The sequence below is a fragment of the Phasianus colchicus genome, chromosome 5 (genome assembly GCF_987193195.1).
Source record: "Phasianus colchicus chromosome 5, bPhaCol1.hap1.1, whole genome shotgun sequence".
Lineage (NCBI taxonomy): Eukaryota > Metazoa > Chordata > Aves > Galliformes > Phasianidae > Phasianus > Phasianus colchicus.
The window spans coordinates 15,041,078-15,052,206 of record NC_143440.1 but is presented as its reverse complement, the minus strand read 5'-3'; the positions used below and the strand labels follow the sequence as shown (position 1 = coordinate 15,052,206).

At 42.7% G+C, this 11,129-nt stretch overlaps 1 protein-coding gene across 2 annotated transcripts; it reads left to right on the top strand.

Annotated features, from left to right (window-relative positions):
- The first annotated feature begins 886 nt into the window (after nucleotides 1-886).
- TNNT3 (troponin T3, fast skeletal type) lies at nucleotides 887-10,475 on the top strand. Of its 2 annotated transcripts, none has more exons than XM_090140590.1 (9): nucleotides 887-969; nucleotides 1,824-1,869; nucleotides 2,628-2,744; nucleotides 3,044-3,121; nucleotides 3,406-3,519; nucleotides 3,707-3,816; nucleotides 4,576-4,666; nucleotides 7,656-7,696; nucleotides 10,080-10,475. In XM_090140590.1, the coding sequence occupies exons 1-9, from the start codon at nucleotides 935-937 to the stop codon at nucleotides 10,126-10,128; spliced, it is 681 nt and encodes a 226-aa protein (XP_089996716.1). In that variant the 5' UTR covers nucleotides 887-934; the 3' UTR covers nucleotides 10,129-10,475. The 2 variants fall into 2 exon arrangements, with proteins under 2 accessions (XP_089996716.1, XP_089996715.1); XM_090140589.1 differs by lacking the exon at nucleotides 7,656-7,696 and adding an exon at nucleotides 5,333-5,373.
- Nucleotides 10,476-11,129: the final 654 nt, after the last annotated feature.

The following is an 11,129-nucleotide window of genomic DNA, read 5'->3' as shown; positions in this document are numbered from 1 at the left end:
ACGTAAATTTAATTCACTTCTGTTTGTGAGAATAACAGTGCTGAACTTATTGGCATTAGACTTGAGCTAATAACTAAAGTATAAAAGGCATAGCAGGGAGGGGGATTGATCGTAAGCACAAATGTTAAGCAAGAAACTCCTAAAGACAGCACATTTCTGAGAGCCAGAAAAAGGTAACTTGTTGCAGGGAGACACCTCTGACTGCCAGCCTCTGTGATGGCTGAGCCCTCCTTATGGGTATTACACCTTTTCTGGAGATGCAAAGATCATTTCCATTACCACTTATGTAAATTTTGCTCACTAAGAGAGGATGGTCTTTCCAAGCTGGGTTTGATGGGCACGACACGGTACAGAAAAAGAAGCATCCTCCTCATGGCATCAAGGTATCTCCTCGATATGTGTCTTAAGCTGTCTTAGGAGTCCATGGGCACAGAGAAAATACATGGCGTCAGCCTTCTTTTCCCTCCTGGCCTCCATGTGAGGCCTTTCATCTAAATTGGCCAAGCCTATTTTATCAGTGATTTCACTACAAATCCAAGCTAACTTCAGTGAATGAAGGACTGATTGAAACAGGCAATGTTTTCTTCCACTTGAATGCCCAGCTGTCCTCCTTAGAAGTCCGTCAGGACATTTTGAGAAAAATAATTCATCATTTACATGAAAGCACTGCCTTCCAGATGCTACGTTTGGAACTTTTATACAATCTCTTGATTCTTTTCTGCCAAATTCTGTTTTAAGGATAAAAACAGATTCACTCCCAGCAGAAGGGGTATGTGAGCCTGTATGTTTCTTTTGGAAGTGTTTGTGATTTAACCAGTTTCTTTGGGATGTTTCCCCTAAGATTGAATTTCCCTTCCCTCCTTTTACTTTAGCAGCTGGCATGATCTCTGTTGTTCTAACTGTTCTCCTTCTTTTTCCCTTCCTGTTTTGCTCCATGTTTCCAAATACAGAGGAGAAGCCCAGAATAAAGTAAGTATGAAGGGTAGGGAAACCTTGTGATCGTATTTCTGATCCAGCAGAAGCCTGTAGTTCTATTACACAAATGGCCATCAGAAACCTTTGTAGAACCCTCCCTCATGCAATTCTCTGCGTGCCTTTCCAGGATGTTTGCTCCTGCCAGGGGACACCTTAGCAACAATTACTGGCCAGGATCTTCAAACCAGTTCATCATAGAGTTGGGGAAGTGACAAACTGTCCATGTCCCACAACTTCCAGTGGAAATGAGGTGGCTTGGCAGTAAACTCTTTGTGAGAGCCTGTAGTTGGGAATAACCCTTTCATCCAGAATTGCTGATAGCTGGAGGAATGGCAAACACTGAGCTGGGCTGGCTAGAGCTTAACTAAGTTTTCCTAAAGATTTTCTGGCTCTGGGTTCCAGCACCTCCCCTTTCCCACTCTGCTAAATGCCCAGAACAAGAGTGCATAGATGACAGCCTTGTGGGCCACTGTGTTTCTGTCTAGTAGGGAATGGCCATAGATATGGGGAATGGGAAGTGTTTTTCACAGATGACTTCCTGTTTTGCACAAGTTCAAAAGTCTCTAGTGCTTTCTGGATTTGTTTTCAATTGACTTGCTGTTTCACACCTCTGCATCTCCATTAACATCTCTCTTTGTCAGCAACATTCTCAAGGGCAGATCAGTTCAGAACGTGCCTATTTTCTAACATGAAAATTCTTTTTTTCTCTCTTTTCTCTCTTCTGTCTTTTCTCACTTTTTTTTTTTCCCTCTTATTTCCCCTTTCTGTTTTCTTTTTGCCCTTCTATTTTTCCTTTTCCTATTTCTTCCCTTCTCTTCCCTTTCCTTTTTGATTTTGTCTCTCTGCAGGCTAACTGCTCCTAAAATACCGGAGGGTGAGAAAGTAGATTTTGATGTGAGTATTCCTGAGGATGTATGTGTTTGCTTGTCTGTACCTGAGCTATATTTATGTGCAAACCCACGGAACTCCACCTGTATTGAATATAGCTGAAGATACTGTCCAGGACAGAATGAATGCTTGCTGGTGTTTTCCATTAAAGGGTACCCTTTCCTCTTTGAAGGCCTCTGGATACATTTGTGGCTAATATGGCCAAGGCAAGAGTCTTAGGATCTCTAAGATCCCCTGTCCCACTGCTATAAATGATCCAAAAGTTACTGAGAAGTTTGAAATAAAGCAGGTCTGTGCTCAGCTGTTGCTGAGAAACTCCACTTGAAATGACAGCAAAAGATTAACAACAGAGATCCAAATACTTTCCTAGAAAGCTGACATGAAATTGAAAAACTTCTGGTGTTGAAAATCCCTGCAGAAATGTCTGCCTTACTCAAAAATGCAGGGGCATTTTCTAGGTAAGGTTCACACCTCAGTCCTTTGGCTGAACTTTGTACATAGGAGGATGCTAAGCCAAGCTAAGGATAAAACTCTATGCAGTGAAATAGAAGTTGTGGATTCTGTTCCCTTCTGGACTTCTGACCACCACCTGGGTGAGTCTCTGAATGTCTCTGACCTGCACCAACACCTCTTGAATCCAGCCCATAGATAACTGCAACACTTTCTGCTTTTGTTTGCGTGTATGTTGGCAGAATGCTGGGAGTTTCCAGGCTGTGTACCTAGTGCACTACGGGCTTACTGAAAGATTTTCACTGCTCTTCTAGGACATCCAAAAGAAGAGGCAGAACAAAGACCTGATTGAACTGCAGGCCTTGATTGACAGCCACTTCGAGGCCAGGCGTAAGGAAGAAGAAGAGCTGGTTGCCCTTAAGGAGAGAATTGTGAGTCCTTGTACTGCTCATCAGTGGTGCTAGATGAGATATAAAGATGAGAATTTAAACCGTTAATTTTGTTACTTTGGTAGTGTTGCCATGCATAGAAATGATTCGTGCCACCCCCAGATTGCTTGTTTTCTCACTCATCTCCATTTTACACCTGGTATTTGCACGTCAGCCCCATCCTGCACATCCTGGCAAGGGAGCAAATGGCTCAATGTGTACCAAAGCATTGGTGGAGGGGACTGCGAGAGGCAGATGAAGCCACACGGCTGAGTTCAAGCCTTTGTCACTGCTTCTTGCAGGAGAAGCGCAGAGCTGAAAGAGCAGAGCAACAGAGAATTCGGGCTGAGAAGGAGAAGGAGCGTCAAGCACGGCTTGCGGTAAGCATCCTCATGTCTGTTTTTGTTTCAGCATCTAGGTGGAGCAGATTTCTCGAGATGCAAAGAAACTACAGGTTCTGTCTCTCTCAGTCCAGATAAAGGATGACCATCCTCTAAAAGCAAGGGCAGGACATGAGAGTTGCCAGTACTTATGTGTATGGACATGAGAGTTGCCACTATTTACACGTATTTTACCTGATCACACTCCCTGTAGTGATACAGGTTGCTAGAGAAGCTGAGCATCTCCCCTAAAGTAACTTGCTTCTCTGTCTTGCACTCTGCAGGAGGAAAAGGCACGGAGAGAGGAAGAAGATGCTAAGAGAAAAGCTGAGGATGATCTCAAGAAGAAGAAGGCTCTGTCGTCTATGGGTGCCTCATACAGCAGCTATCTGGCAAAGGTAAATGCATGGATCAAGTGTTAAACCACTGGGTTGACAAGAAAGAGTCTGTATCATAAGTTGAGAAAAAAAATTGACTTCCCTTCTTATGGATCCCTAGCAACTTGTCTTACATGCTCTGTTAATGAACTTATTTCATTCAGCCTGCGTTTCTGCAGTCTGACATGAGTTGATGTTCTGAAAATAGGCTGATCAGAAGAGAGGGAAGAAGCAAACAGCTAGAGAGACAAAGAAGAAGGTCCTGGCAGAGAGGCGCAAGCCTTTGAACATTGACCATCTTAATGAAGACAAGCTGAGGTAACTTAACCTCACTTACTGTAATGTAATCCATTGAAATTTGGACTTGCTATGCTGGGGTCTTCTCTAGCAAAAGAGTGAGGGACAGGAGAAGGCTTTCCTTGAAATTCTTCAAGGGACAATATCAAGTTCTGCTTTTCCTTGGTCTGAAGAACAGAGGGGGAAATGAGACATGAGACATTATTGAAATGGCCTGTCAGCCTGTCCTAATTAGAATGTCAGCCAGTGGACTAGGCACAAACTTTAAACCCAGCTCTGAAGTAAGATAAACAAACTCACAGATTGATTTCTACTATCACAGTGTTCCCAGGGTAGTTAGTGCTACTAAGTTACGAGTAAGAATACAACTGAGGCTGGAGGCTTGGGAGCTGAGTTTAACTTCAGCCCTGATGCAGATGAGATTGCACAATGGCAGCTGCTCTGCTCATCTCTGAGGCATTCGGACATTCCTCCTTCTCATCTAATTCCCCTGGACTCTCCTTTATCCTTACAGGTTAAGGGGAAAATTAAATCTGGCAGAAGTATATTAGTGATGGGTACATGCAAAAGTAGAAGGCTAAAAGGTTCTCATCTGAGGAAGTGTGACCTAGACTAACTTTCAGAGTTAAGTAGCTTTCAGAGGCCAGAAGAAGTTGGCAGGATAACGCATGAATGGAACTGAACAAAATGTAAAATACCTCACTAATAGTGATGTGAAAACTGTAGAAAATACATGATGTGATGTGTTTCTCCTCTTGCCCTTTCTCTATAAATACACAGGGACAAGGCTAAGGAACTGTGGGACTGGTTGTACCAGCTGCAGACTGAAAAGTATGATTTCACTGAGCAAATAAAGAGGAAAAAATATGAGGTGAGTGGAAAAGCCATTTTTTTAAATGATACCAGCTCCAAAATGTTAAAATCTCCAAGAATCATCTGGCAAAAGCTGTACGATGCCAAAATCATTTGATTCTTTAGTGACTTTTTGGAATATTTAAGTAGAAATGCACCTGGGACTATAGTCCCCCTGATGTACTTGGACTGGATTTCACATTTCAGGCTGAAATTTCATAGATTATCCTCAAGGTTTTCAGTGCCCTCTTGGAAAGCCAATGTCAATGGAAAAATGCACCTACTCAAGCACACTTCGTTCATTCTTGTTTATCTTCTAGGTAACTGTGGTACAAAAAAAACAGAGTCTCAATTCACTCATCTCCATCACAAAGTAATGTTTTTAAGTGTCTTTGATTTCACACTTGAATGTTTTAAGCTTTATACCTGTCCCAGACAGAGTTCCTGTGGACTGAGTTCTCTGAAGTTACTGAAACCTTTCTCCAGACAGGAGCATCTGACCGAGTTGTCAAATGGTAACATAAAGTGGATAGGTTTCCTTCACAACATGTTACCTACACCAGGTTTCAGTGGCTGAGAAATCCACTGGTTCACTCTGTCTTGCTCTACTTTTAACTCCCAATTACACAGACACACATTGACAGGGAATGAGCAACACCAATGTAATTATCTCAATCTCTCTTAGATTTTAACACTACGTTGCAGGCTGCAGGAGCTTTCCAAGTAGTAAGTACAATGAACTTGTCTGTGTAACAGCAGCAGCAAAGGCTACCAAATGCATGAGCCTGAAGCATGGTCAGAGGTCAGGCGCCGGACAGAAACTGGCACTTGGCTCCAAGTGCAGAGAGAAAAAAGAAAAATGCATCTTGTGTGACTTCCTTCACTTCCTTTTTCTCTCCCTTTGCGTTCTTCGAAAAGAGATGAAGTAATTTAGGAGAGAAGACTCAGGATCTAACAGGGTTGTAGCTGAAGAACTGAGCATGTGGCCCACTCAGTTCATCTCTACAAATAATTCTCTGTCCTAACCTCTGTTTTTAGCTGTGTGCAGGAATTGCTACAACACACCTGAGATAGAAGCAGAAGCTTAGGGATGCACAAGAAGCATCCTGAACCTCATAGAAAAGAATGGTATGGAGTGTGGGAAGGTTCTTCACCTCGTGGCTTAATGGCTACCCAGATCCAAAATGCTGAAGAGGGTTAGCTTAAGGATAGCAGGTCATCTGAATGTTGAACAGCAGGGAGTAAGGCAGTGACAGGTGTGTTGTACATGTTATGGTAATGAGGTCTCTATGCAGACAAATGGATGGATAGCCAATAAGGAAAATCAAGGCCATGGAACGCAAATAATGGCAAAGTGGAAGGAAAATGCACAGCTGAGGTGTTAGAATTGGGAGATTCTAAGGGAAGATATAGCAGGAAAAGAAAGTGAGGAGAAAGGTAAGTGAAAACAGCAAAGACAGTGAGGGAGAGATGAGTGAGGATGAAAGGGAGAGATAAAGGAAGGAATCGGAACACACAGGAATGAGCTGTTCTTTGGCTCTAGAATCCATTGCTCTTTGGTGCTTCCTTGGAGAGCAAGTGTAATAGTCACTATGGCAAGGTTGTCAGTGAAGGTAAGTCTTAAGTCCTTGGGTCAACCTGAAGAGAGAGCTGGTTTTCCTCCACACTTGTGAAAAGCAGCCAGTTACCACAAACAGTTTAAACTGCTGCAGCAGATATTAAAAATTCCACGAGTAAGTACAAAAGCAGCTGATGAGCTGCTCTTTCCTTCCTTGTATTGTTCTGTTCCTGCTAATGTTTCAGTCTCTTATTTTGTCTGTTTGCCATGGAAAGACACAACCCAGGAAATATCAGTTGTTGGGCCAACCTGAATGTATGACTTCTTACTTTTGTTCTGCACGTGAGGAATATCAAACACTGCTTTAAATATTCAAATGCTGGGTCACTGGTTCTTGGACATGCAGAGGCAGTGGAACACTTTGAAGCATACTAGAAGCAGGAGCAAAATATATGTCTTGGCCAAAGATTTTTCTACATGAGAAAAACTAGGTAGGACCTTGACTTAGTTACAAATAAGAAGGTGAGGAGGCAAAAGAAGACTCCCTGTCACACTCTCATTCTCTGGGGCTTTTCTACTGCACTGGAGATCCTGGGATTTCAGTAGTGAGTACAGGACTATGGCCAGGATTGTGATGCTAAGGCAGGCCAGAATGTGCTTATGCTGCAAAAGGTAGGTGTTTGCTTTCCACGCATCATGTTGAAATCTAAGTCTACCCACGGCAAAACAAAGTTAGATGACATCTTGTCAGACAGATGCTCCAATGGCCTGCAGTCACCAACAGAGCTTAGGAAGATGTTCAGAGCCCCCGCTCCAACCTTTTCCTCTGTGGTTGTTGAAGCTCTCCTTAATATTGCCATCGTCAGTATCTTTAAAATTAGATGAGTAGCTCTAATTAAATGAGTGACTAAGAAGGTGGTGACTTTTTCAGGCTTCTCACCTCCTGCTCTGCCAGCTAACAAAGGTGTTCTGGTAGAATATATGGACTCCATTCCTGATGTCCCCATCCAAAGTCTAACGGACTTCAAGCTTCTGTTTTTCCTAACATGTAGGAGTAGAGAAAGAGTGAGAAGGTGAGATCAACTCATACAGGGGGTGAGGCCATGGAAGAGCATTCCAGTTGGTCAGAGTGACGCTCATTCCAGTTCATCTGCCTGCAGTTTGACTTGTGAGTTCACGGTAGATTAATTTGTATGGATAGGGACTTTAGTAGACAGGACTATAAAATTCTGGCTCTTCTTTCCCTTGAAATGTGAAATTGGCTTAAAGATTTATCGCCAAGGAGTAACATTTTTCTCCTACAGAAAAGAGTAAGCTTTTATCTCAAAGGGAGTATTAATCCCTACCACAGGCACCTGTTCCCAGCACTTCAGCAGGTAAAAATCTCCTCTCTGTGATGGAACAAAGTTTCTTTATCCCTAAAAACCCTAGTGATGTGTGTTGTTTTCAGATTGTCACTCTCAGGAACCGGATTGATCAGGCTCAGAAACAGTAAGTACCCATATCCCCTTCCAAGCTCCTGGCTGGGGATATATTCTAAGTGTTCAAAGTAGTCACTTCAGCCTCAACAACATTTTCTTGTTGCAACGAAATGAGGCTAAAGATGGAAGGATAACTCCCATTCTGCCTCACGCTGAGAAAATGAAGGGCAAAATGAAGTGAACATAACAGCTAGTAAATAAATATCACATTTCTTCATGCCATGCCTGCATAATTTCCATCTGCTAATTGCTGGGATTTTCAAACACCTGACTGAGATGCTTTGAATACACAAGGAGATATAAATCTTGTTTATGAAGGGTAAACAAGTGACTGCTAAGAATGGTGTGTAACAAAACTAACATCACAGGATTGTACTGTTATAAGTTCTTTTCACTCTCTCTTCCCACTTTCCTTCTTCATATGACTTCCATTTAATCTGATTTTTCTGAGTCACGTCTCTTTAACTATTTTACATGTTTGCAGTGAACTTGTGGGAGACTAGGGCTAGAAGAAACCTGGAAGCTAGAGCATGTAGAAAAGTAACAGACATAAAGGAGGAGCTGCAGAGAAGCAAGGGAGAACTCTACACTGATAGGATGTGGTCTTCTCAGTGTTTCCTAACCTAAGCAAAGCAATGTCAGGATGAAATGGTCTGTGATGACAGCTTTGGCTTCCCACCTCACCACGTAACCTTGCCTTATCAGCCGAACATAGCACTGGGAGCTCAGTTGTCTGTAGGTGCCAAACATAAGACTGGATCTTCCTGTGGTATTTCCTGTACAGAGCTGTAGACTGATAAACCACAACAGAATGTGCAGCTGCAGAAAGGTGCAGTGGTTTATCTGGTTTTTCTGCTCTTATGAGGAACACTGCAATCTGTACTAATAATGCATAACTGTTCCCCAAAAGATATGATACATTCTCAGCACAATATTTGAAAAGGTTGCACTGGGAAGTCCACAGCTCATGAGATTTCTTTGTATTTGAATTTCTATCCAAAACAGACTGTAACATTCTGAAGCAATGTCTGCTGATGAGTTATACGAGGATCAAGTGATCCTTTTGCTTCAGATTTTTATTAAGTCTCCTTAAGCACATTCTAAAGGTTAGGCATAACATCAAACATTACAGGCGTTTGTGGAGATAAAAGGACTCTGCCTTCATTTGAGGAGCTATAGAGTTCCTATACTGGATTTTGAACCCGTGGGAAAGTTGGCAAAAGCAACACAAAGATGAATTTAACATAAGCAGAAAACTTTCAACTGTCTCTCATGCAAAAGGTCATTTTTCAAATAGGTCAAGTCTAAGTTGGTCTTAAGGTAAAGTATCCGCTGTATGTACTGTCTGTGTCACTGTGTTACATCATTCTATAAACACAGCTAGCATTCCTGAACAGATGGGGCAGCGCTACAAAAATCTCCCCAGATATGTCTGCCTCATCTTTCTCTGCTCTCTGGAGAAATCAGTGGTTCCAAAGCAGGTATCTATAATGACAGCAAGGCCCTACTACGTTGTGCCTGCCCCCAACCCCATGTTCTTCCATGTCAAAGATGCGTTTCCATTTTGCATGTGCTTTGGGTTCAACAAGAGGCTTCACTGTCCTGTGTGTGTGAGATGGGTTTGGTGGTGTGCTGTGCCCCAAAAGCCAGGATTTTGCCAATGGGAGCCAGTACAGAATCTAACTCGACTAACTTCATACCTGGTCCCTCTGTGGCTCCAGGTGTGCCAGTTTCTTAGTCAGAAGGTAAGTGGCTTGCATGCAGGATCGTTCTTCTGTATGCAAGAAGATAATGTTTGCTTTGTGTGGGGACTGTAGCTGGACTGCTCCCACGTACAATATGAGCAAGATTGGAATATTGGGAGGTCTAAAAACTTTGAATTGCTCTAAGAAAGAAGTTACTTTGTTTCTGCTAGAGTGAAACAGTTCTAGTTGTATTTAACTTACTGTTCAGCCTGTTATCTTAGTTACCAGATAGCTAGGACAGGGAAACTTGACAAGAGCTCCCTGATGAGAAGAAAATTTTCTTTAGAAGCACATTCAAATCCAGATCAAAGCAGATCTGAATTCAGGAGACTTCAAATGTGTGGCAGAATAGTCTTGTTGCTTAGTTCTGAGATTGCTTGGACTTCTGTCCTGTTAATGCAGAAATCTGGAAGGGTCCACCTCTTCCAGGAATGCACATCCTGGCCTTTCGCTAAGACTCAGAAGTAGAAAATCTTTCCACAACATCCACAATGTTTTTCTCAGGATGTGCTCTATAGTGGGTGTGCCCAGCATGTAAAAAGCAAAAGCAGTTCTATGCTAATCTGAGAGTTAGAAATGAGTAGTGGTCACAGAGTGCCCTACTGCTTCCTTCAAACTGACATGTTTTTCTTGCCTTTTGCATTGCAGCAGCAAGAAGGCAGGAGCCAAAGGCAAGGTTGGTGGGCGCTGGAAATAAAGAATCAGGCAGAATGGCCCTTAGTGATGTGCCGAAACCCTGCTGGTCTCCTCCTTCTCCATTCACAAACCACTTGTGTTCCCGTGCCTCAGCGATAACAAAAATTGCAACATCAGCCTGGGTTGGCTATTGCTGCTGCTTTTCTTCTTCCTGGAGGGGTCTGGTGGCTTCCTCAGACAAAGGAAGCAGGTTCCCTTTGGAACTGAGGAGACTCCTTGCTGGCACCTTCAATTCCTGCTGAGCATGTCCTTTATCCTCCTGACACCAGCCCTATGCTGTCCTGTAGATTGCTGTGTACAAATCTCTGGATTTTGTAAATAAAGCGCAACCAGTACCTACTTCAACAACAGTTGAGTGATGTCTTGTATTTTACTTAATGGAAACTAAGGGTTAAACCAAATGCTTATCTAGTAATATTTGACCTGGCTCTGCAAATGGGAATGAGGTTCAATATCATCAACCAAGAACCAGGACTCAGGGCCAGATTTACAGCCTCTATGTAGGCAGATAAGAAAACCCAGCTCTGTTCTGAGGGAGCTTATAATCTTTATGCCTGTCTGGAATCCAAATGCAGTTGAAGCAGACTTAAAAATGTGAGTGATGAAAGGAATCAAAGACTTGTGTGTGGGGAAATGAATCCACAGAAGTAGTAGCTTTCAGCACATGGCATTTCTTAAATGCAGATGTCGCAGCACAGCAACAGAGCACTCTTAACTCAAATATTACGCTGAAATGTTTATTGAGGCAGTTAATCAACATATAGTATTGAAATCCAATGAGGAGACACAGAACAGTTGCTAAAAAATGTGGGTTTTGAGCCATTGTGTAGAGTTGCTCTCCTCACCAGCCTTGGAGGCACTTCATTGGAAGGAAGCCTACTAGAGGTTTCCCACCTGGTTTACTACTTTTAGTAGGAACTTTTAGTGCCAGCTTACGTTCTCTGGCTCGCATACATGCTGCAGTGACCACTGAGGAAAAGAAAATCACAGCTGCCATCAAGA